The following is a 26,600-nucleotide window of genomic DNA, read 5'->3' as shown; positions in this document are numbered from 1 at the left end:
GATGGAGCACAGTTTTCAGAGGAGCCAGAGCAGCTTGACACTCCTTCCTGCCCACATCTCAAGCCTGGCATGTCTGGGTGATGGGTGTGCATGGCAGTGGCACAACCCTTGTGCCAAGGGGATCCTAGTGAAACCTTGGATGCAAAGGGAGTGGGAGAGGGATTTTGTGCAGGGAGCCTCTGAGTGATCCTGCCCTGCTCACAGAGGTGGAGTCACTGGAAAAAAGGCCAAATGGGAGATGCATAGCACAGCTCCATGGTGGCACTGGCAGGTTGGTCACAATGGCAGGGCTGTCCCTGCCCACAGGGTAATCCTGCAGGAGGATCCTGAGTGTGACCCTGCTTCCCAGCCCTCTGCAGAGAGTGGCACAAATCCTCACAAGCGCTTTAACCTCAGGTTAGGGTGAAAGCTAGAAAGGAGGCTGGATCACTTGGGAAGTTCAGGTCACACAACAGAGTGGGTTAAAATCCCTCATCCTCCTTCCCTGCAGCCTCCTCTCCCCTCCCTGATCACCTCAGACAGTCCTAGGGAGTGACCCAGCATTCCCTTGCCACTGCCTCCCCTCCTGGAGAGCCGCCAGGAGCCTCCCCACACACCATCTGCTCTCTGCAGGTGACCTGTGGGTGCCCAAGGACATCCCTCCCACACCATCTTCCTCCACACCAGGCCACGTCTTCCCATCACCCCCAGCCCACATCCCTGGGCCCTCTGGTTCTGGAAAACTTCATCAAACCTCATGGAAAAATTCAAGTCTTTATTTGGTCTCTCCATGAGTGAATGCTTCATACATGGTGCAAAAACTTGCTGCTACAAAACCTGCACACAAGAATGGCAAGGCTGGTGTCCCTCAGGGGTCCCAGCTGCTGTTTCCAAGCAGAACACACCCTTGTCTGGATGTCAAACATAGACACACATAGACATTGATGTGTGCATGGCCAGAGCTGTCCGCATGCTGAAGGATTATTTTTTGCCCGATAGTGATGGAAATGTCAGAGAGGGTTTTATTTATTTTCTCTGGAAGGCTTGTTGCTGGAAATCCCCATTGGCAGTGGCTGACCCTGACCCTGCTGTCACAACAGGGTCTGCCATCCAGCTCTGACATCCCTTCCCACCCTTGAAAAAATGTGCAATTCAGCAGGAGGGGAGGGTGACTGGCCCAGAGTGCCTGGCAGGGCTGCCAGCCTTCAGAAGGCAGGTACTCCTCCAGACCTGCAGCCCAACCCATGCCCACCCAGCCAGACTGCAGCTCCCCCAGATTCCCCAGCCTTCCCACCTCTCAGGGAATGGACAGCTATGGAATATTAGGGACACCAGCACTAGCCTTTTGAGCAGCCATGCAGTCAGGAAGGGCAGACAGGCCATGGGATGCTCTCACTGCCCTTCGGTGACATGGGGGACAAAGTGTAACAGTGCCAAGGTCTCCTTGTGCCCTGAAAGCACACAGAGGAGTGTGCCCTGGAGATGGAGCAGCCTGTGTCTTCCTTCTCCTCTGACACTCACCCCATGCTCAGCACAGCACCAGGAACAAAGCTAATGACTATTGCAATCCTGCCCTGGTTCCTTTGCAGCTCACAGGACCCCATCTGCACACAGGGATCTGGGATGGGGCACCTGTGTCCCTGGGGTGATGACACAGCACTGCAGAATGTGGCAGTACTCAGCTGGGTCTGCATTTCTCAGGGTACCAGGGCATGACATGTCCGTGCTACACTCATTGACAGGTTACGCACAAATTTTCACTCTTCCTGTTAGGGAAGCAGACTCGAGGGGGAATGGCTGCTCAGAAAAGCACTGGCATGTCTGAAGTAGTTTTTTGCTTGATTATGGTGTTAGAGAGGAGCAGTAATGGCCTATATTCACACAACAGCAAAGGACAGCCTTGAACCACGTCCAGCTTGGGTGCTGTGACCAGTCCATAGACAACCAGGAAGAAAAGCCAGTGGTTTTCCTTTGGAACTGCCTATTTACATCTGAAAACCAGCAGAGTTCATGCCCAGAGTCTGGGACAAGCAGTTCCTTTTACTGCCTGCTTCCCATGAGGCTTCCCCTCCCTCTCCAAGCGGAAATTTCCAGTAACTGAGGTATAAAAATTAATGCAAGACTATGCTCCTGAGCCAGCTGTAAAACTCATAAAGGAACAGCTCCCCATCCCACACCTCATCATGACAGGCTACCCCAAGAGCAGGTCACAGCCTTCATGAGAGAGGGAAGAGGCAGCTCTGCACCCTCCTGGTGCAGGTCAGGCTTTGGGGGTAAACTGAGGTGTCCAGATCTGCAGGCACTGCCAGCACAATCAGCCAGGCAATATTCCCTAACAGAGGTCTTGGATCCCTCAGGAGGCTGCAATACTTAGACACCATGTGGTGCAGCAGTCCCTGGTTTCATTAGAGATTTCACAGAACAAGGGATGGAAATAGAGAGGAATTCAGTGAGGGGAAACCTTCCTCCTCCACACTTGCCACATCACCACAAGGACTCAGCTAAATTACAATCTCTGGGAAATTTGGAAGAAATGTGTTTCTACCACATCTCATTCATCTTCCTCCTGGACTTTACATATAAGATTAGGATTACAGCCACATGAGTTTTGTGCAAAAGTGCAGGATTTTTTTCTTCCATGGGTGACAGACTTCTCCATGCAGCCAGCTGCATGTGAAGCTTTCAAGGAGCTGTGGTTGTAGACACTGGCACAGGGGAGCAAGGCCTCACGTTTCTCCCAGTAGGCCTGAGGGAAAGCAAGAAAAAAGCTGGGTAATTAAATAGCACTCGTCAGAACATGTGCAAGAGTCAAACAGCAGAAAAATCCCTCCTGTGCACACTCTTGCATAAAGCTGTATTGACACTTACCTGCTGAACTCCTCTCCTTCCTGGGATAAGCAATCCATGGGCCCATAGCCTTGGGCTGCATCCCCACTGCTGCCTGCACTCTCCAGCCAAACCTCCTCACTCCTCTTCTGGAAGGACATTTCGTGCTAATATGAAACAACCAAACCCAGTGCTTTTCTGCCACCTCCATATACAGGAGAGATAAATGTGTTCCTGGCCAGGAGGAAGCAGCTGATTCCCAGAGAGCCCACAGGTCACACCCCACAGCGTGGCAGCAGAATCACAGGGCTGGGATGGAACGAGGAAGGTGGCACATCCCATAACTGATTTCACCTTTACTGATACCCCTGAACTCAGATGAGGCGACCAAACCAAGCTAGGCATGTGTGCCCACCACACTGCAGACTCAGTACAGTGGGTCTGCTGGGACTTGGGTGCCTACTTACCCAGGTAATTTCACCAAATAGGAGATTAAGTGACTTACAGTGCTTTAAAAACACATTCCTACATATCTTCACTAAAGCAAAGGTGACACTACAGGTAATTTCTTTAAAGCAGGGTATAAACATAGGTGGCTGACAGCCAGTTCATTATATCAGAATCAGTTTTCATTAGAAGGGGAAAGTTTTGTTCTTATTGTTTCTCTAATTGGTTTCTCTCCCTGCTACCAGGGCAGCCTGCTGTCTGCCTGTGCCTGGAGGGCAGAGTCCTGCATACCTCATCCCTGATCTGCTAACATGGGTAACTATAAATAAATGGTGACACCTGAGAGTGGAGGAGGAAAGGGACTGTGCTTCTCAACCTCAGTCTAGTCGGCTTATGCAACAGAAGGTAACTGCTGACAATCTGTAGTTATTAACTGAGTGGGGCTATTGCTGATAGCTGAGGGCTCTGACCTGGCCAACACAAAACAAAATGCTACACCTCTGAGCTGGATAACTTTGGACTAACAAGAAGCTGTCAATTATTTTAAATGAAGAAAATAGCTGCATGTTCTCCACTAAGCAATATTTTTAATCCATTAGGAACTGCTTAGCTTCAAAATGTGCTGCAACTTAGCACTATCCCCCCCCCCCCCAAAAAAAAAAAAAAAGAAAAAAACCAACCAAATAAAAATGCCCATTTGTGACTACGAAGGAGTCTTTTGGGAGACTGAAAGGTGATTGCAAGTTCCCCAAATGAGCAATTCTCACCATTGGATTTAACATTGGATTTAACTCCTCACAGTGACAGTCATCCCTCTGATTTAAACCCTCATCCCTTCTGCCATCAGCTGCTGCCAGCACACAGTGGGCACACTTGCCTCACAGCACAGCACAGTTACCTAAAGGGGGCTAAGCCTGGTTTAATTAATGCAGCTGTCATGGAGGAGGCAGTGGTGGGGCTCACATATCCCCTTGGCACCAGAGATGCAGGAAGATCAATCCTGAGAGGATCCTTCTTGGCTTGTCCTGCTAGGAGGCAGCAGCACTTGCCTGGGAGACTGTGCCCATGCAGAGATAAGAGCTGGGAGGGAGGGTGTGCTGCAGAGAGACCTTGCTGCAGGGACACACAGACAGGAGTGAAAGATAGGGAGGAAGAGCCCTGTCTTCTTCTTTGTCCCTGCTGTAACCTGAATCACTCATCTAAGCATTCAGCACCCTGCACTGCCTACAACACAATCCTCCAGGGATGTGGAAGTCTGCAGGCAGCAAGAGGGAAGTAGAGCCAGTGTAGAGAACAACGAGGACCTTGGGGGGTGAAGCTACAGCTCCACCTCTCTGTAAGCACGGTGCCTACCTGTGCAGGTACACATTGCACACAAGCACACTCACACACACTCACCTTTGCTAACAGCAGAGGCACCCACAGAGTCCACATTTTCTAGGTTTTACTTCTATATCTGCAAAAAGCAAGTTTGCTTCAGTTTCCGATTCCCTGCAATTGTCATGAAATGCCTTCAAGAGAGCAGCTCTGTCTTCTCGGCTGAGAGAATCTTTGATGTCCAACACTGCACTCAGATGTTCCTTCCTTTCCAAAAGGACAAGAGGACAGGTAATTGAATGAGTCAAGAAAAAAAAAAACAAAAACACCTTGTTTCCTATCCTTCAGTTTTGCTGGATTAGACCAAAGACTGGAAGCTGCTTTTTGACACCCTCTGGCCACCTAAGGGGGAGGCCATATCCCAAAAGCTGTGTAGGATAGGGCTGAGCTCACAGGTCCCAAACCCAGGGCACACAGCATCCCTGTGAAGTATTGAAAATGTTCAGCTCAATTTATTCCTAGAAAAAGACCTATATCTATCATAGTAGGTTTCAGATAACTCTGCATTTGTCTGTTTGGAAACATTTTTTATATCTTTTCTCCCCTCAAATGGTGCTAATTCTTGTTTATCTGGAAGGTTACAGTGTTCTACAGAGCACTGTTCTGCTGGGCAGGGAAGTACCATATTGAATATAAGGCAAATGTATCCAAGCCAAGGTTTGAAACAGAAAAATTTGTTGCAATCAAGAACAATGCATCCACTCACACCAGGATGACCTCCTCTGAGATCTGGGTCTTCTGAGAACTTTCTGTTCCCACCTCCTATTTTATATACATACATGCATATATATATCATCGCTATGCTGTATCAGATAAGCATCTTTTTAACTCAATAGCACCTTCAAAAGTAGTAAAGAAGTAAGAAACTAGATGAAGCATAACATAATCTCTTTGTCTTTATTTTTTTTGTTTGCCCACAGCAAAGTCTAGAGACTTCCCCTTGCTGCAGGTTTATAGCATGACTGTCATGTTGAATAGGCACCAAAGTAATTATCTACCACAAATTTTCTGTCCCACATGTGAAGGTATTCACACTTTTGTCCCTCACAGCATCCTGTGACAGGGAGCTCTACACTGCAATCATGTTAAGTTGGAAAAACACAGGCACAGCGCATCAGAACAAACCATAGACGCAGTAAACCCCAGGCTTAGGAGAAAATGCAGTTAGCTAAGATCTCTCCTTCCTAGTAAAAGCTGTGTTTCAAGTCTGTTAAGTTTTCTGTAAGAAATATAAGTGTATATTCTTGCTGAATATACCTAGAAACTTGTGAAAATAGTTATACAAAGTTTGGCGAAGTGTCAAAGCCCAAAGCCAAGTGTTTGGAAGTTATGAAATGCCCAAGTTAAGGATGTTCCTGAAACCTACATTTGACATATTTGTGCCTGTAAATTCTGCATTAAGGTAGTACTTTTCCACAGCATTTCTGCTTTGTTGACAGTGATTTCATCCATCCTCTATCTTTACAGAAGGACATCTCAACTTCACCAGTTCATGTCTGGCAAAGCTATAAACCAAGCACCAGTGAGTACAGTCGAAGGCTTTCTGTGCCTGGCCCAAAATACTCCAAAAGTATCACAGGACTAATATTGCTGTAGGTCTTCTGATGCCAAGTAATCATATAAGAAAGTACAGAAGTCAAACCAATAAAGACATTACCTGAGGTCAGGAAATTCTTTTAGAATGGGCAGAAGTGCTATTTTCATCCCCTCAGGATCAGAAGTTTGAATAAGTTCTAAAATTGCTTTTATGGGATTCTTGAGAGAACCAGCTGCAGGACCCTGGGGAAGAGAAGCAGTGTTGTGTTCAGGGCAGGGGAAACAACAGTGTGTTAAGAGCTGGACTTGTGTCAGACTGGAGATCTCTCTGTGGGGGTTAGGAGCTTTTTGTGAGTGTCTGTGCTTATCTAGGAGTCTGATTTTCCCCCAGGGTAACAGAAAAGAGCCTGGGGAGTAGTGACAGACTGCTTCCAGGGTGGCTGGGCAACCATCTTCAGCAGCACAGAATCCCCTCCTGCACTTCATTTGGCAAAGTTGGCAAATGTACCTCATTTTTCCCTAAATTGCCTGTCCTTTCAGGGCAATTTCACCCTGTGGGAGAGGGTTTGTTTCTGGAGGTAAGCATAGCCCTGTGCTTGACCTATGTGAAAACAAGCTTTGTTGGCCAAACATGCTGGCATTTCTGCTGCCCCAAAGCAAGCCCAGGGACTGAAGAGCAACCTTAGGAAGAAGATGAGGGGACACAGATCCTATAATAGAAAAAAAGTGGGAAACAGGGCTGGACAGGGTAAAAAACATGAATGGTTGGTAGATGTTGTATATGATCAACTCTCTCTAATCTGGAGCACACAGGAGAAAAAAGTCTTATCAAAAAACACACAGCATTTTTAGTAGAGCTGGAGAAGCAGAATGCAGATGAACCACCAGAGAGGGCTTCAGGTCTTGCTCACATATTTCATCAGTGTGGTAATGCAATTAAATTGCTTCCCTGAATTATTGATGCCACCACGTCAACAGAGACTCTGTGACGAAGCAAACCTTGAGAACGGGCTGCCAAACTGGGGCACGAGAAGCCCAGGGTCCCCTGATCTCCAGGGAGCATAAGAAACAGCAGGTCACACTCTCCATGTGGCACCTCTGCATTGAACATAAATTAATAATGATAATACTACTAATAATTATTATTATTAAAGACAGCCTTCCCCCTCTCCCCCTGCACTGCAGGCACACAGCATGTCTAGCTCTGCTCAGTGTACAAGCTGTACTCAGCTCCTGAGGCACTAGTACTGTACAGCTTCATACTTGGCAAGCTCACTATTACAAAATGCTAATTAATTTGAAAGTGTCAGATTTAGTTAAGCACTCCATGGGCAGGCAAGGTCAGAGGTAAACAGCCTGCAGTATAAACGGGGAAAAAAAAAGAGGTGTTTTGTCAGCAGTGTTTAAGCGCCTTTGACATGTACTGCTCTTAGGAGAGGAGCAAGGTATTTCCTAATGTGTTCTGAGAACAGAGGGCAAGGAAGAGCCCAAAGAGAGGGCAGAGTAGGGCAAGGAGCAGGTGCAGCCTGTGCAGTGACTGCATGATAAATTCAGTCTGCAGCAGAGTTCATATTTCACATGCATAACCGTGAGCCTCGTGACTAAGGAGCAGGCTGTGCCCTGCAACTCACTTGTGCATTTCACCTCTAAGGCTTTCAGTGCTCTCACATCAAGTAAGAAAGTGCACACACTGGGAAAACAGTTCTAATCAGATGCAGCCCTTCTTCATCCAAGCTTAATGTAGGGCTTTATTAGATAATTAGATTTCCTGTATCTCCTTTGCACACTTCCATGCACATCACATGTGTGGGGCACAGCATTACTGGTAAACTTCAGAGTTAAGATTAAAGAACCTTTCTGCTATTCTCCATGTCTCAACTGCTGAAAGCATTAATTCACCTGTGACTGATCATGCCAAGGGAGGCAGGTCTTCAGCTGAAAGCACTGGCAGCTTCCAGCTTTCCACCATGAAACTAATGCATGGATTATAATGGGGCTGAGAGGATTTTAAAGAGGCCTACAGAAGATCATTTTTATTTTATTCGTTGGATAAGGTAAGAATTGCTGACATATGGCTTGCAAGGGACTCATCTGTGAGAAAACAGATTTTCAGTGCCTAGCATTTAAATAGGCAAGTTGCAAGAATGACTCAGCATTTGTGAAATTATTAAAACCAGTATAGCCAAGGGGGTTTATATGCTGTCACATCTAGAGTCCTGTTGCCAGACTGACTTTGCAAGCACTGCTGTGCTGCTCAGTCCAGTCCCTTATGAAGCACCATGCCTGGGCACTCTCAGTCTACATCTGCTAATGAGCCATGTCAGGGACATTGCACAGCAGTGATTCTCCAACTGGACTAGCTGAAGGAGGGGATGCTGCTGCCAGCACAGTCCTTGCCCTTGGGTAATTATGTGACAGCCTGGTGGCATCTGAAGATGCTGTGTGCAGCACTGCCAATTACACCAGATTATGAGGCGAGGCTTCTTAAAGCTTCTGAAGTTGATTCTGCAAATCAGAACCAGCACTTCTGCACAAGTTTTCTTCAGAGGTGTGGCTCTGCTTTTGCACCCAATCTTCAGTAATGTGCCTTCACCTCCTAATGCTGTGAGGTGTTTACCCCTGCAGGGAGACTCGTTCCTCCCCACAACCGTCAGCAACCACAAACAGCATCAGCATGGTTTTGCCATGAGGAAATGTCACAGCACAGGGAAATGGCTCAGGCAGCCCTCATACCAGCTCTGAGGGGCTGGAAGGCCTGTGGGGAGGGAGGGGGAACAATGCACACCCTTACAGGGCAGTCCACAGAGCAAGTGGAGATGTAGAGCAGCCTGTTTGGTTCATCACTCCAGAGGCTCAAGGGAAAGCACTGCCAGCCCATGCCACGTACCAGAGGCCTGATGGGGGGAGCTGGCAGCTTTGGAGCTGTCTCACCAGCTCAGAGGAGCACACCTCATTCTTGTGTTAGTGGCAGCAGTGGGAAACTTGCCTCCTCCAGTCACACATTTCAAAACCATGAACTAACAGCTTCTGACAGATCAGAAGGGCTGTCAGCACATCTGACTGTCATTTTGGTGAAGCTTGATACCCCTGTGGTAAAAACTCTTAAGCTTTTTTGTAGCTTTCAGAGTCTTTTCCTCTGCTGTTATTGTTCTTGATGACAGAGAGCAAAACTGTAACCATATTAAAGACTTACTAAGCACTCTTTAAAGATGGTTTGCATCATCCTATGATCTTCTTCTATCTTGTTGACAATCCTCCTCCTCTGCATAGCAGATGGTTTCCTGGGAGTGGTCAGGAGGGCCTGCATGTATTCTGTAATAATAATGGCATTGACAGCCTCCACGAGGGCCTGTTCAGGAGCAAAGATACCAAGATTAACTTCCCTGCACTGAACAAGGTTTAGTGCCCTATACCAGGGCAGACAGCAGCTATTCTGCCCAGGCAGATGGCTGTACAATTTCTTTGCTTTAGTTTAATTTAAAATGCTAGATCTAATACTTGGACTACCTCCAAGCTGCATATGGATGACATAAAACTTGATGATAAGTGGAGACATCAAATCAAAAGCAATGGGACCAGTTACCTGAGCCAGAGGTCACTCACACTCCAGACCTGCAGCCACACTTGGCTTGGTTTACAAATACATAACCTGGGGAGAGCTTGTCCTACAGACAAAGCCAGATGCAGCCTCCCTTGAGCATCCACAATTGACACAGGGCCCTTATCACACAGTTGTGGCTGGGCACAGAGAAGTCACTGGGCAATTCCCTCTTAGCTCCCACCACCTGCTGAGAACCCCAGTGCAGAGGCCGTGCAGTGCCCAACAGGGACAGTGAATGTTTCTGATGGGGGTGGTCTGCTGCACAGGAACCACATTTTGTTAGCAATTGAAATCAGACCAGGGTTAGGCTGCAGTCTAAAAGTACAGGAAATCCCCAGCTATGTCCAAAACAGACAAAACAAGAGACAGAGAGCTCTGCCACAGCATTTCACCACTGAGCTGCTGCTTGCACCAGCACTAATGTGACATAATGTCCAGTGACAGGCTTTGAACAACAACAGAATACATCCTACTTTTTTCTCTTCCATTACCTTTTTCCATACCACAAAATTTTAATTAAAAACATCACTGACAAAAAGACTGCAGACCAGGGAGTCCCGTGCTTAGGAGAACATGTGGCACATGTAGCAGCAGCAAATGCAGCCTGCACCAAAGAGGGGTCCCTAGGTTCCAACCTCTTTGCTGAAGAAATAAGGCTGTTGCAAAATCCTAGACAAGTTGTTTAGGCTAATGTAAAGATGAAGAATCTTAGGTAGTTAATAAGGTTGTTTGCCAATCCTCTGCATGAGACACTATGCCCTTTTAGAATCTGGACTTTTTACCCTTCTATGTTCACTCTATATCAAAGAGATCAATAACCCTTAAAAATAAGGTTGAAGCACATTAGAAGCCAATAAGATTTCCAATATAATGGTATTGGGGCAAAGGTGGGAGAGGAGGACCTCAACATTCCTTTTTGTATTTGGGAGGTAAATTCAGTTTCCACATTTCTTCACTTGTTGTTTTCTCTGCTGAAATTACAGAAAGGTCCCAGCTGTCACTACCCAGCCCTCTTGGATAGGGGTATTAGACTGAGACCACTAGATATTTAAAAGCCCATTTGACAACAGAGAAAACTGCAGTTTGGATTAATGTTCTGATACTGTGCCATCCAAAGGTTCAATTACTAGTTTTAGTGATTTCACGGAATAGAATGGTTTGGGTTGGAAGAGACTTTAAAGGTCATTAGCTCAAACTCCCCTGCCAGAGGCAGGGACATCTTCCACCAGAACAGATTGCTCAGTACCCCATCCAGCATGGCCTTGAACACTCCAGAGGTGGGGCATCCACAGCTTCTCTGGGCAACTTCTTCCAGCATCTCACCACTCTCACAGCAAAGAACTTCCTCCTAAAATCTAATCTGCACCTACTCTTTTAGTTTGAATCCATTACCCCTTTTCCTGTCACTACATGCCCTTGGAAAAAATCCCTCTCCATCTTTCTTGTATGATGGTTTCCTGAATAACATCTTGTTCTCACTTTCTTACTTATTTCTTACCTCGTATATAGCTGTTTTTTTCTTCTTAAAGGTCAAAAAGCTTTGCTTTAAGGATTCAAGGATGTGGTCAAAACCACTGTCACAATTTTTGAAGTAGGCCTTCAGTGTTCCCTGAGGAAAAGATACAGACAGGGTCAAAGAGTGCACATGTAGGGACACCACACAAACAACAGACAACTTTGCTGTTTCTGCTCTTGGAAACAGACTTCTCCACAAAGTGCAGTATCCTGTGCCTTTATTTAAAAGAAAATCAAAACATGAAAGAAAGAAACAATTCCAGCCCAGGAAGGATATACTAAGTTCTTAAGCCCAAACCTAGAAGACTGAAAACCTGAGCCCCAGGTCTCCTGTTCCCCCCCAGGGCTGCCTTTGCTCTGTCAGAACCACCCCCAATTCCCATGTAGATGTGTGGGCCCACGGGACAGGCTGGCAATGAGCTCTGGAGACCCAAACTGCACAGTGTAGCCAGCCTTTCCCTTGTCATTTTCCTTTTGCTGCCTCCAGTGTGCCCGAGGGAGCCTGTGCAATGAGGCTGAAGATGCCCAAGGGAGCTTCCCAGGGAAACACACAGTATGACACACTGTTAGGAGCCTGGAATTCTGTATTTCCCAGACACAAGGGTGAAGGGTGTTTGGGCTAATAGGCTGATATCAGAAAGTGTGAAGGGAGGGGACCTTGTCTCAAGGGAGGGACACATTTCTGGTCAGCCTTCTCTACATCCTGACTACCCAGCACAGCCCTGGGCTCTGTGAGTTGTCACTCTCCTGGGAAGATGCCCAGTTGCTGGGAATGAATAGGTACCAGGTGAAATTCAACTTTTGGGGTCTGGGCATCACTATAGCAAACACTACAAATAGTGAAACTGGGGTCCCAAAACTGGAAAAGATGAAGCTGTCCGTATACAAATTCTGACAAGGCAGAGAAGAGTGCTAGGCCAAACTATGGCTTCACCTTTTCCAAATCAGGACACGAGAGGGAAGTGCATGCCAGCCACATGGTCTGCAAATAGGCAATTAAAATGGGTCTTCCATACCTTGACTTTAGAAGTGATGGTCTGTAGAAAATGACCAATAATGTCATCTTCCATCCTGTGTAGGAATCCATTTACCTTAATATTCTGGTCAGTGCTGACACTGCAAATGTATGTCAGCTTATGCCAGACAGTTCTGTTAAAAAAAATAAATATGGAAAGTATTGATCAGATCAAATCATGCTATTCTCTCAGATCAAAACTCTTTCTACTGTAACCACACAGCTGCCTGAGTAATTGAATGGACACATGCTGAGGTCCAAAGCTAGCTCAGTGACCCACATTTGTGCACTCATTAAGACACTGCCACAAGGGCAGGAAAGCTCAGTGCACTTGCCACTTGTACCCATCACTAGTGAGATCAGATCAGTAAAAACTTCTAGTATTCTCAAAAATGAGTAAGCATGAAGCAGTCTTGACAAAGAGTCTGGGCGAGCCTCCTATGTGCCTTTGACAACCTACAGATACAAGACAAATAATTATCTTCCATCAGAATAGTCTTCCAGTCAGCAAAAATTATCACCAGCTTGAAACCAGACATTTTATACTCTGGAAAGGTTCTGTGTACAACTTCATTCTCAGTAAAGCTGTAAAGGATTACATAAAAGAAACTCATAAGTATTCAGTCTAGGATTCAGCATCAGCAACATGCAAATACAACAAACAAAGCAGCTACCTAGGCTCAACACAAGGCTCTGATGTCAAGTAATCACTGTGTATATGTTGGATTTTGGCATTTTGCTGACTCCAGATATCCCCGGATAACTTTACATAGGAAGAAGAGAAGCAACCTTGTTTTCTTCATTGCTGCAAATGCTTCTGAAATTAGCTTGTAGGTGCAAACATCCTCCTCCACCCTTCTGTGCTTTATTGCTTCCCTCCTTCCTAGCAACCCCAGGGAGAGCCTGGCATATTCCATGGGGTTTCATTCAGCAGAGCATTTAAGATTGCACCTCCCAAGTGCACTAGCACACATATCTCAGCATAACCTTTATGAGGCTTCCCTGCTGGAGGACAATCAGGCCAGGAAAAGGAGCAACATCACAACCCACAGGTTAACCAAGATAGTGTCCCCACACATGGCATGGCACTGCTGCCTGCCTCCTGCTCAGGGCAGGAAGGGGGAGATGGCTACAGCCCCTGCACCTGCAGGGCTGTACAGCCCTGTGGTCCTGGCCACAGTCACAGCCCCCTTCTGAGTCTCCCTCCTGCTGGGGCAGCCAGGGCAGCTCTGAAGGGCTCTTGCTGACAGCAGCTGGCTTCCTCCACGCTTAAAGGCTGGTGTGCACAGGGTTGGATGACCATATCCAGCTGGAGGCAAGGTTGGCCTCATACCAGAGTCAGGAGGAGATCAGACCAGCAGAAAACTCATTTTGTTCCCAATGTCATGAGGCTCTGTTCTCTAACCTGAGAAGGCAGCAGTTCTCCAGGACTTGTAAGCTGCTGCAGATCTGCAGGCAACCATCAAGCTGGAGAAAGCTTCTTACTTCATCTTCATAGCTAAATTAAAACAGGAAGAAGTACCTTTAATCTGGTGTGCTCCATAACACATCCAAAAGCAATAGCAAACTGGAGAAATATTCAGTGCTTATTTGTCTTTTTATCTCACTGTTTCAATCCCACAGGTTGGACCTACACCATGACAAAGTCTCTGTCCTACCCAGCTGGTGAGGAAGAAAAACACAGGAACAGCAGAGAGAGCCCTTGAGCTGCCTGGGGACCTCTGCCAGGGATCAAGAGTCAGGAGTTGATTTGCTGCACTTCCTTCTGGGGAGCAACTCAGGCTTTGCTGATAAAACTGCAGAACAGTGTCTCAGTGTAAATGAATAACCCACCAGGTCTCTGAACTGCTTTGTCAGTCTCAGTCTCACAAAGGGCTTTGGACAACTCCATTTTATAGGAATTTCCTTCCTCTCATCATGTGGAGGGCCAAGGGTTAAATGAAATCTTATATTAAATCTCCATCTGAAATACTACCTACAACCAGTAGTCCTGGCTTTTTCTGCTGTGGGGAATAAACGGGGAGAGAAATACCCAAGAACAAAAAGCTGATGAAGGGAGTCAGAGAAAGTGGTGAGAGACCAGATGAGAAGACATTCACTGACCTATGAGAACCAGGACAATGCAGAGCTCCCCACCCTCCCAGAGCCAGCAGAAAGCACTGTGCCTGGGATGCACAGCCAGGGCAAGAAGGGCCACGCCTGGGCACTGGACGTGTGGCTGCTCCTCTTCTCAGGTGTGTTTAAGGTCTGAGCCTCTCCAGACCTCCCCCCAAGGCTTTATGCTGTGCCAGCTACTTGAGATGCACTTTGTTCCCTTGTTAGTATTAGTCCAACAACAAATACTGAGCACACAAACAGCAGTGAAGCGCTGGCTCTCCGGTAACAGCTTGATGAGAAACAGCCATCAAGATCCTGGTGAACACAGCATCACCAGCTGCTTCATCAGGATTTATTACTTTTGAGCATTAAGAATGCTACCAAGGAGGAAAACAGCATCCTTCCTACCTCTCCAGGAACCTCAGGCACTCCTCCAGGCATGCAGCTTCCACCTTCTCGCTCAGGCTCTCGCTGACTCGCCTGGCTGCCTCTGTCTTCCCTGCTAGGATCTGTGGATTTCAATGTATGAGAGAACTGGCCAAAGCCATTTGTTCCCTATGCAGTGAACAAGAATACATCCCACTGCTCACCCTGCAGCAAATCCCTCTGCCCCTCAGCACCAACTTCTGTTTCAGTTTTGAGAGTCCTTGTGGAAATAAACAAATTTTTCATCAGCCTGATTGTAATGCCTGACCCTACACCTTTGCTACCACTGTTTTTGTTGTGGTCAGCAGGCCTGTTCTAGGGTAAAAGCTTATCCCTGCAGATCTTCTCTGCTGGGCACGTCCAGCCTGGCAGATCAGCTCATACACAGACCTGCCATCTCCAGGAGCACCTGTGCTTTGACCTGGCTCACCCTCGCAGATAAATTTGGGTGCAGCCACCAAAAAGAAGGCTATGCAGACCTAACTGTCTGCCCAGCACCTCTGCCAGGGTCTCTATGTGGGAAGCCTGAAGAGGGTAGGTGGCATCTCCCCAGCCACCACCACTCACACCTGACACAGCTCTGTGTGTTAAACCCTACAGCACATGTCTGTCCCACCGACCCCAGCTGGGTGGGCCAGGTGTCTGCAGGAGATGGGCTGTGCCAGACGGCTCAAAATTCACCCCATATCGGGCAGGCTTGAGCAGGTGGCAACTTAATGCTGCCCATTAGTTGCTCTGTGGAAACAAAAGCTTGCAAGGGGAGGAGGGCCAGATGGATAAAGGGAGACAGATGGACCCGTGTGCTGTGCCCTCACAGTGCTCGTCAGCCAGAGACAAAGGGTGACTCACATCATGAATGGGTTTTTCCACTGCTCATAGCAGATGCAAAAGCTCACCCAAAGGGACAGGATAAAATATGCTACCCCAAAGTGTCAGAAAACCACAGCTGATGAGTTTCCATGACACCTTGTTCATATTGTATCTGAAGTTTAAGTGTCAGCCTGAGAAAACTGAGGAGGTGGTAATTTCATAAGGCTTTCCTATTAATCCAGTGTTTTCCATCACCCACCCCAGAGCATTCAAACCTGTCAGTTGCATACACAACAGAGCAAATCCACTCATGCTGAAGCATGGCCAGATGTTACAGATATGAAGACTATGGGATTCAAACCATAGCTTTGTCCTAGCTCCTATCAGGAAACTCTCCACTCTAAGCCAGGAGCAGGAAAAAAACCATCTTGGTTGCTAGAAGTCACCCTAGCACAGGTACATCACTGGGCACATCACTGGTCTGTTGCTTCAGCAGGTACAGGGCAAGGCAAGGAGAAAACAGTCACTGTTGTGAGCTCTGCATTTGGTGCCTGGATCTGAGATGGGACAGAAAAGCCAGTGTTTGCCAGCTGAAGCTGTATCCTCACAAGGAAAACCAGCTGCTGTTGATCTGCAATGCTTCCAGGGCCTGAGGTTGTCTGCCATCCCAAATAACAGTGGAGCTACTTCCCTCCCTCATGACCTGAAATGGGACTGCCACTGGGGTGGTGGAAGCAGAGAAGATACAGTCATGACAACCTGCCCCTGATCTCCAGCCTCACTTGAGCCCACATGTAAACTCCAGGATTTATTTTAATCCTTCTGCAGGTCTGGATCCAAACACCCTCTGCCCACAGTATATGCTGCTCATAAATCAGCAGGGTGTGCTCCTGCAATGCCCTTGGAGCACTCGCTTTGCTGGGCTCTGCAGAATCCCCCGCACTGCCTGACCCAGCAGGGCAGCAGTCTCAGCAGGGACAAGCAGGGAGCAGCCTGCCTGGATTTTGCACTGCCAGAATGGGGCCCTGCCACAGCTCAGCAGCTCTCCCTGCTTTTATAAAAGTGGTCTGCAGAGCTCACACACAGCATAGTGGGTAACACACCACAACTTTCCAAATGGTTACATAAACATCCAGGGGTAGGTATGAAAATGCAGCTTCAGCTTGAATCAACTCAGGCTTATCCGTAGTTTAGTAAGGGGTTTTGGTTTTTTTCCTTTATGTATGCCCAGGACAAAAACAGGTTTGGGAGCAAACAGACATAGCTTAAGTCTGGAAGCCAGCTTGCAGGCTTTTTACACATTGAGCTTAGACTGAGACATGCAAACTTGGTCTTGCCAAATACCCACATAATTGTGTGCAAAAACACGACTGCCCCAAATTACAGGAGATTTTCGGTTCCAGTTCCCTCCAGTTTACCTCAATGACTGCAGCATCTGCACAAGGGGGTTTCCCAATATCAAAGGCTTCTTTCAGTGCTTTCCCTACTTCCTCCTAAAAGATAAAAGAAAATTTTAAAATACAGTTAAGACACAATGGCACTCATAATGAGTTAGGTTTCCAGCCTTTCATTATCCATTTGGACTAGATGAATTTCTACCTCCATCTTTCTGACTGTCTCATTTAACCCAAAGCCTGGCTATTTTCCAGCTGACCTAATAACATTGTTCTGTTTTGTTCTACATTGTTTGTTTGAGTTTAAATGATTTGCAGCTTTCTTTCATCCCAGTGTCAGCTTGGGTTATCTACAGTCTTCCCTAGTTAGCTTAGCTCAAATGAAGGCGCCCACACAGCAAAACAATGCTTAGACACATCTCCATGCTGCCAGCTACTGTAGCTGAGATTTTCCGCCCTTCCTCTCTCCAACCAGCACCCGCAGAAACCAGCCAGCATTAATTAAAACCATTCCCTTGCTTGAGCCAGGGTGAGTGCAAAGAGGAGCTGGGTTAGTGTTTAGAGCTACTGTCATGGTGAGATGGGCCCCATGAGGCTGCACAATGGGAAATTTCCCAAGACTTGGCTGGCTTATGCTAGTTTGAATGGCTGTAAAAACAAAACTAGCACTGCAGAGAAAGGGCTTGTTGCTTAAAACATGATCTGACCTTTATAGAAGCTTTAAACTCAAAAGTCTGGCTTGCTTATTTATTCTTTCATTACTGAATCTTCCTCCAAGGAATGTAAAGTCTGATCTCCTATTTTGGTCTTTGTTCTTTTCTGGCTGATGAATTAGGAAATTTGCGGCTGTCAGCTGAAGAATTTCATCAAAAGTACATTCAAAACAACTGCTCTCCCATATTCACTGGAAAGTGTTAATCAAAGACAAATAAGCAGTTGTAAACAACCCAGAAAAATTTCTTTCCTCACAAGAGCCATCACCTGACTGTGAGCAAATGTGTGAACACTATGTGCTGAGATAGCACATCCCAGCAGAGCTGCACAAACACTTCAAGCCTGCCCCCCACAATGGGACAAAACATGGCTTAGTGAGGAACTGGAAAGCAATTAATAACTTGTTGAGGACAGCACTTAGTTGTGTTGGATCAGATGATGTGTCTGAATTAGAAACAGCTTGGTTGTCTGCAGCTCTTGTAGTGATCCCAGCCCATCAGGCACCAAAGCTCCAATATGGAAAGGACCAAAACTTCTGCTGTAATAAACAGGCCCAGTTTACTTCTTGTTTCTTCCTGTCTGACCAAAATGTTGCAAGGCTTCGGATCTGCGGATGGTCAGTACACCTGTGCTGACTGCAGAACACAAACTTCTCAGTCCTCTTTTTGTCCATTTGGAAAAATAGAGAGGTGGTGGGGAGAAGACACAGACCCAAGTGATCCTTTGCAGTAGTGTAAATGAGTATGAGAATGAACCCTTGCATCATGATGGAAGATCTGCCTCGCACTCTTGTCAAATTCCCCAGTACAGCACGGGCAGAGGTGACAAACTGGCAACACAATCGGTGGCATCAGCATTTTCAGTTCACCAAATTTGTAACCTCAAAGGTACAAAGCTCCCTCAACCCAGATGTGTCCAGACTGAGGGGAATACTGACTGCATGCAGAGCTGACCAAGTTCCCCACACTGGAGTTTTGAAGTGGTTTTGAACCCCACGTGGCATCTGGGTGCTCAGCACCTTCAGATATGCTCACAATTATCACCACTCATTTCTGGTTAAAGTGCTTTTGGTTTGCACAGATATCAGGCTGACACACTCAATGATAAGCCAGGTATTCATAAGCAAAGCAGACCATGGCTTATTCTGCTCAGGATCTTCTCGTTCTGAAAAATTTAGTCATCCAGTGAAGTGGCAAAACGCACACCATGTGATTTAGTCACAATAATAGACGACAATTGTTAAGAGATAACAGCAGGATATTTGCTCAATAACAACTTCCTGTATATTAGCATAATGAAGGGCCGAATTAACCTAGAAGCAGAAATAGAGGGATAAAGCAGATTTCATAAGCTGTGCCACTGAGCTGAAGAGACGTCCATAATTTTTCCATATGGAGTCAGCTTATGTCCACTTAAGCTCATTAGCTTGAATCTGGAGCTCTTCCCAAGCTGGCCAGGTTTGAAGGGAGCTGGAGTAATGCTGTGCTACACTGTCCAGCACTCCCAGCTCTGTTCTTTCTGTAAAACTGAGCCCCATGTGGAGCTGTGATGCTTCAGGATCCAAGGTGGCATGAGAACTCAGGGCAGCATGGCACAGAAGCTCATAACCACTGCCAGATTGAGGTGAGCCTGCTCAGCACATGGTGCATCAGGAAAACAGAAAGTCCATGGTTAAGCAAAAGCATTCTTCAGCTATTACATTAGAGGGAACTTTTTTTTAAAGTTCAATTTCCCATCAGTGTTAGTCAGCATCTTTGAGGCCTTGTCAATGACTCAGTGGCTTGCTCTAGGATAACCTCAGTAGCACTATCCTGAGTTAAATGACTTCCTTCATTGAAACAAATGCTAAAAAAGAAGCTTAAAAGCACATGGTCTTCCCCAGGGTAATGATTAAAAACAGCCCATAAAGATACTTAAATACTGAAACCAGTAGGCTTTAAGCATATTGTCACCAGCTGGCACTTCTACTCCCATGCTTGTGACTACCTTTGTGTTCTCATTCAGGAAATACTTCTTGAGGAAAGTCCCTGCAATTTAGAGTACTTTCCCTGGGATGATTCAGCAGTTTACCATGGAATTTCCCCTCCTCTGCCTCCCAGGGGCTGGTGGAAATGGAAAGCAAGAGAGATGAGTGTGGTAACTCCTGCTGTTGCAGTTCAGCTTTAGCTGAATAAAAGAGGGCCTGCTGAGGTTTCCAAATAACGTGGTTTCCTCTGGAACTCCCTGTAGCTACAGCACATCTTCCTTGCTTCATTTGTATTCCACATGTCTCAACAGAATTCTTCAAAGGGGGAGCTTTGCTGAGAAAAGAAAGAGATACTGCAGGGCTGGGGTCACAAGGCAGGATTCTCTGTGGAGGGCTGCTGGGTGGTCACCAGCTGCACACTTTCTTGTGCTGAGCTCTGGAAATAATCTTTGCTCTAATATCAGCAGTGTCAGTCCAACAGGCTGGAGAGGACTGTGAGGGGTCCACACACAGCCACACTGAGCAGCCTCAATATCCTGCACAGCTGAGGCAAAGGGTCTGTAAAAAAACCCATCTGTTGCACATGCTGGTATCATTAACACACGAAGAGAAGATGAACAACATTTTTAAATGGCCTTCAATAAGGAAGTGTCTCTCTTTCTTCCAGATAAATGGGCTTCTGAGCAGAGCAGATTTCAGCTCTCTGAATATACAGCAGTGGGATGAAGAGAGATTTGCAGACGCCCCAGCATTTCCTTGCTAAAGAGTAAGAACAGGGCAGCCTCCCTTTGGCAGCAGACAATCATGGATCTTCACACCTGGGCTCTAATGAAACTCGGTCAAAACTGAGATCTTGGGACTCACATGCCTGAGCAGAGCTGGCTACTTAATAAGGGCACCCCTTAATTTAAAACCATGGGAAAAAAACCAGCAGATTGGGGTAAAACCACTGAATTCTCACCCGTGCAATTGCAAGTAACTTTTCCTCAGTCTTCAAAAGAATCCACACGAGGCACTGTGCACCAAGGGAAAGGCTGTGCTGGGGGATGTGCCCGGGTCTCACACATGCCTGGCTGCCACTGCAAACAGAAACAAGAGCTCAGCCAGAGGGGCAGCTTCCCGTGGGCCCACAGCATTGCTGGCCTGGCACCACAGCCTCACAGTAAGCAAACAGGGTGCCCTGCAAGAACCCAGCAGTGCTTGCCGTGCTTGGGCAGCCACAGCACAGCAGGTGATCTTTGCAATGGCCTTTTACCAGCTCTTCTTTTGTGCTGTTTCTTTTCCTTCTTCTTACACTTGCTACCCAACTCAAGGTTTTTGCCTGTTGTTCCCCTCTCCCCTTCCTACTGCTGCTCAATTCCTTCTTAAGCTTGGGGAGAGTTTCCCAAGCACACTTGCATGAATGCACAAATTTGCAAGTGTCACATATTCTTTCTGAATGGAATAAGAAGCAGCTATATACCAAGACACCTGCATTTATGCATGAGCTTTCATAGAGGTTGTAACGGTATTTAGAGAGGAAAAATCAAATGCTGAAGTATGGTATCTCTTCTCATTTCCACTTTTTTAATTACCATCTGACTAATACAGTCACTGGTTTTACTTTTTTTTTTTTTTCTTCAAGGAATTCTGCATTTATATAATACATTTTTCCTATATTTGACTTTTATTTGTATAATTAAATCACATAATGTTTCCCCTCCAAAACTTTTATTAAAGTTTTCATATTTCATCAATCCATTACTCCAAAGTTTTACCATTTCAAAAGCAGCAGTAAAAGTGATGCCTCCTGACTACCTCTACCATGTGCCTGAGGACAGCCGGTGTGTACTCACCATCCTGCTTCCCTCCTTTAGGACCTGGCTAGGGGAAGAGCCCACCTGATGAACTGCTGATGAGCTAATCAAGGGTTTATTAATTCAATTAATACAAGGAACAGAGAAGTTGTAGTCTTGGATGAAAGCAATCAAATAATCCAAAAAGGTTGAGAACTATTAGGGCATAAGTAGATTGGAGCTGCCAAGTAGCAATTAAATCAGGGACACAGAGAATCAAATGCCTCATTCTGCCATAAAAAAAGAAATCACAAGAAAGTTCCAGGCTTTGATGATACCCATAGGCTTTGAATTCACATTGGGTCAAAGGGTCCTAGATGTGCCACTCTTCAGAGGCATTTGGGCAGGAATTTAATGATCTGTTACATGTTTTTCCTGTGATCTGAACACTAATGAAGAAAATACAGAAGCAACTGGGAAAACTACAAGCCAGATAAAGCAGCAGAAGAACCAAGGCCAGAACAAGAGAAATCCATAGAGCACCATGCTGACATAAAGGCCAGGGAAAATTACTCTGGGGTAATTGGAGTATTATGGACCTTATTTAAAAAGGCTTGATGTAAGGAAAGAAATTGATCAATAAAGCAGAAAACTGTGCATGTCCAACAGGAGTCCAGCAGAAAAATACCTGTCCACCTCAGCTAAACCCTGAATTTGTTATTAAGGATTTAGAAAGAGGCAGTACTGCAATGAAAAAAGACTCTGGTTGTGAGAGCACAGAAGATAAAAGAAGCAGTGGGCAAACCTAAACTCAGCAAGAATCCTGATCATCACTGTGTTAGCAGGAACTATTCTCAGAAACAAAAAATAGAGATACAGAAAAACGTAGGAGAAAGGTCCCCCGGACATACCTTTTGTACATTTTAATGCTCCATTCATAAATTAAAAGAGTTTGGCTGAAGCTGAAACGGTTCCTGTCAGTAAGTGTGGCCAGGTGAGAACAAAGAGAGGCATGACAGCAGCGGGCATAGGTGATGAGCAATCCTGCTTCCTTGAAGACATCACTTCTGCGCTCCAGGCTGGGGAGAAATGTTGTTTCTAGGTGACTCAGGTGCTGCTTTAGTGCAGTCTCATCTGTGTTAGTGGAGGAATCAAACAGGGGAATCTGGGCAGTCATGTACTGCATCAGCTTTTCCTCTAGATCTTTTCTCCAGAAGTTTGGGCTCCAGGTGGAAACAGACTCTGTCTCTAGGCCATTGCCAAGCCGCTCTGCTTCCTTCTGCTTCTCCCACTTCAGTGATTCCCCCACTGACTGCAACGGCTCCAGGAGCATCCCATCACTTCCACTGAGTGCTTCTCCCACTACAGTCCACATTCGTTCAGCCAGCAGCCCATAAAGTGATTCAGACTTTCCCAAACCATCATTTCCAAAATGCTCCAGGTTATTAATTTGATCACAAGCTTCCAAAAACTTCCCTTGCTCAATGAATCTGCAGATGGTTTCCTCTGCAACAGAATAAGAACACAACTTGCTGTTTGTTCACTTGTCTATAGGACCATCACTTTAATATCAAAGTTATGAAGTATCTAGTTTATATATATTCCAGAATTCCTCAGGATCTACTCAAGATCAGCCCACTTAAGGTCTAGCACTAGCATCTCTCAGTTTCCTCAGGGCAAGCAAGTTTCCTTTTTTGTTTCTATATTTCTTTCATCCTTTCTCCTCCAGGTTAACCAACCCTGCAGATTAGTCTGCAGCTTTCTGTCATCATTCCAGAGATCACCTCATGTGAGCAATGAAGGTTCATTAATCACAATCTTTCCTTAAGAAATGTACCCTCTGTCCAGAGAAAAAGCATTAAAGAAAGGACATCTTCTGAACAAGCCAACAGCTGAAAGTCAGGACTGGAAGTAATTCTCTGCTTCCTCTACAGAAATCCTGGCAGGACCAAAGTGGTGCAAGCTCTGTTGGAAGGAAGATTTTCAGTGCTGCTTGTTTCCAATGTATCTTACCTAGCACATCCAGCCAACCAACAGGAGTTAAATGCATGCATGTTGTGCATCTCAAAAGAGATGCACAGAGCTGCAGGATTTTTTCCATGTGTTTTATAGATTACAAGGTTGAGCAACAAAGGGTTAAGGTTTGTCCAAAGGTATCTGGAGCAGAGCCCAGAGGACAAATCGAACTTGATGAGAATGCAGGGAAAGTTAAGTAAAGCCAGGAGCAGTGGGACTTAAATAATTCAGGATACAACTTTGGATGTAAAGTGAAGAATGAAAGGAGTATGAACTTCCACTATGCTTTGCCCAAATAGTTCCTAGCTTTCCTCTATGAAAACATCTCATATGTGAAATAAGAATTAAATTGAACAGGAATGGAAGGAGGAAATGACATGAAATGGAAAACGGTTGATGCAAGGATGTTCATTCAGCAAGGCTGAACAGGAGAGGTCTACAAGCTGCACCCATCCTGCCTCAATACATGCAACACATGGGAAATGTTTAATTGGCACAACCAGATTGAGTGCAGCCCACCTCCCCCTCCCATCTGTGGAGGAACAGCACAGTCACACGGATGGGGTGTCAGTCGCACGTACATCATCTTTCTCACAAGACACATCAGGAGTCTTTGCAGAGATAAAAATAAGAACAGTGAAGAGAAACATTTCTGAGGCAAAAAAAAAGTGAAATACAGAACTGTCCAGAGTTGCAAGTGTAGGGCTCAGAAGGGACAAGAATTCAGGTGAAGGATGGGGAGGAGGAGAGTGGAAAGAACCTAATCCAGAAGCTAATGAAAAACAAGAGCCTGCAGGATGGGAGGGGCAGAGAAGATCCAGGCCTGGACCCAGAGATGACTTCAAGGTTACCTGCAGGCGTCCCTCTCTCCACTCCTTTCCTACTGGTTGGCCTCTTCAGCAAATTCCCTGCCACATCCTCAGTACCAGCCTTCTCCACCATCTCCTTCCCACCAGCCACAGTCTTCAGCAATTTGCCTGCCAGGGTTTTCAATTTCCCTTTCCTCTTCGCCTCCTGCTTCTTTCTCTCCTCGTGTGTGTCCTTGGGCAGTATTCTTGCATTTTCCCCAGTCATTTTCTCCCTCTTCTTGTTGCCTTCTCTCACAAAAGCTGACCAGGAGTGCTTTGTCCTCCTCATGATCCAGGCAGATTCAGGTGCTTTCTGTCTAGCTGGGAATACTACCAGAATAAAACATGAGAAACACTTCTATGCAAAGTGATCTTGGTATCTAGTTCCCAGGGAAGTTCTCTCTTCCTCTGATTTTTTTTTTCCTGTGCAGCTACAGGCTTCAGCTGCCTTTGAAAAGGTCTATCCTGGTTCCTGCCTGTGCCAAGTGAGGACACTTTTATAGGCTTCCAGCCCTCTTGTGTAATCCTTCCCTCTTCTGGGTAAATAATGTCAAAAACCTCATACATAATCTAACCACAATCACTGGGGGAAAGCCAGGAGCATTTTGGGCATTTTCTAATGATTAAAATATCCCTGTACAGCCAGTTATTTTGGTGACAGTCCTATCTGTTTAAGGGAGTTGATTAGTAACAATTTCTATGAAGCACACATCCTTTTCCACCCACCCCGCATGCCCAAGCTGCACCTGAGTGTTTCCTTGGCAGGGAAGCCACATCTGGGTTTGGAGCCAAGGTTTGCCTCACCTCCCAGCAAGCCTAGTGCTGGCCACCAGGGATGTAATGGCCCAGAGAATGGGTGTGGGTTTTCCATGTTTTAGTAACACCACCCAGAGGAGATAAGACTGATCTCAGCCTTCTGGAATGCGCAATATTCCAGCGACTATGTATGCTATTATGTATTATTTTAAACTTATGTGCACACACAAAGATATAGATGGCATAACATTGCAGCAATCCACCATATACATATATATATATATATGTGTGTGTGTGTGTGTGTGTGTCCAGACACATATGCACACACATGGATCAGTTCACCTGCCGATATCCCAGAGTGAAGAAAAAAGAGGTGTATGTATGTCTGTATTGGGCTGCTAAAGGTTTTGACCACAAACCACAGAAAAAACTCCTCCACAGAAAGTATCCTTTAAATCCAGGAGCTTGCATTTAAATAGATTTTTTTTCTTAAATCCCTACACTGCTGTGAGAACTTGGGGAGGAGTTGAAATGCTGTCCTTACCACACCCTTCTTGCAAGAGAATTACAAACTGGGTTTAATTCTCCATTCCATTATTATAAAGATTAAATCAGAAATCTGAGGATTTTCATCATCTGAGGACAGTTTGTATTAATCATTGCAAGCTGTATTGATTCAAAACCATACACTATGCAGCAATGATTTTGGGGGTATGAATTTAAGGGGTGATTTTCCCACACATCATCCAGATTGTTTCAAATATGTTAGTTCATATTTCTGGGTTTAATGCCTGCAGTTTCTTCCAAGATTTTCTACATTTTCATGATAGTAAAATTCCACTAATTTCCTACTTGGAAACCAAGTAAATGTTATGTTGTTCTGGCTCTTTTATAGGCGCTTAATTCCACCAGTATGTTATCACAAAGCAGTTTGATTCATTAGGAACAATAGGGAGGAGGAAATAAACACATTTCATTTGGAAAGAGAAACAGAAATTCCAGCAGTGGTGATACATTTGAGCTGCTGCCAGTAGGAAATACTGAGGTTGCAAAACACAGTGTTTTCCCAACTTGTGAATAAAGTTGAAAATTGAGAGGCTTTATACACATTCCATTTTGACCTTAATTTTTAATCAGCTGAAGTTAAAATGTTGCATTTGGAATGTCATAGCTGCACAGTATATAAATACAAGATGGAGTAGGAGGGTCAGTATTGAGAGAAGCATTCCAGGCTTGCTGAAACGGTTCAGCAATATTTTCCCATGAAAATTCCAACACAATATGTTTATGTTTCATTTCATCAGCATTTTTCCAACAAGCCTGTCTCTAACAAAAACCATTTCCCTAGACTTCTCCGTGGAAGAAAATTAGATGTCAAAGTGCCATTCCTGAAGGCAAGACTCTCTGCAGTACACAGATTTTGAACACACTTATAATTGCAGATCGTGCCCTATACTGTGGCAGCATGATGTGTGGGAATTGCTGTGTTTTCCCAGAAAGCT

At 45.7% G+C, this 26,600-nt stretch overlaps 1 protein-coding gene across 1 annotated transcript; it reads right to left on the bottom strand.

The window, feature by feature from the left end:
- Positions 1–843: 843 nt before the first annotated feature.
- On the bottom strand, positions 844–24,643 carry LOC116997369 (exocyst complex component 3-like). The gene is made up of 11 exons (XM_033061933.1): positions 24,346–24,643; positions 22,390–22,984; positions 20,665–20,782; positions 17,048–17,122; positions 14,802–14,902; positions 12,298–12,430; positions 11,265–11,375; positions 9,359–9,514; positions 6,287–6,408; positions 4,651–4,836; positions 844–2,725 (listed from the first exon to the last, which is right to left on the bottom strand). The coding sequence occupies exons 1-10, from the start codon at positions 24,629–24,631 to the stop codon at positions 4,656–4,658; spliced, it is 1,878 nt and encodes a 625-aa protein (XP_032917824.1). The 5' UTR covers positions 24,632–24,643; the 3' UTR covers positions 844–2,725; positions 4,651–4,655.
- Between the last annotated feature and the right edge of the window lie 1,957 nt (positions 24,644–26,600).

Source organism: Catharus ustulatus, chromosome 6 (genome assembly GCF_009819885.2).
Source record: "Catharus ustulatus isolate bCatUst1 chromosome 6, bCatUst1.pri.v2, whole genome shotgun sequence".
Classification (NCBI taxonomy): Eukaryota; Metazoa; Chordata; class Aves; order Passeriformes; family Turdidae; genus Catharus; species Catharus ustulatus.
This window is presented reverse-complemented; position numbering and strand designations above follow the sequence as displayed.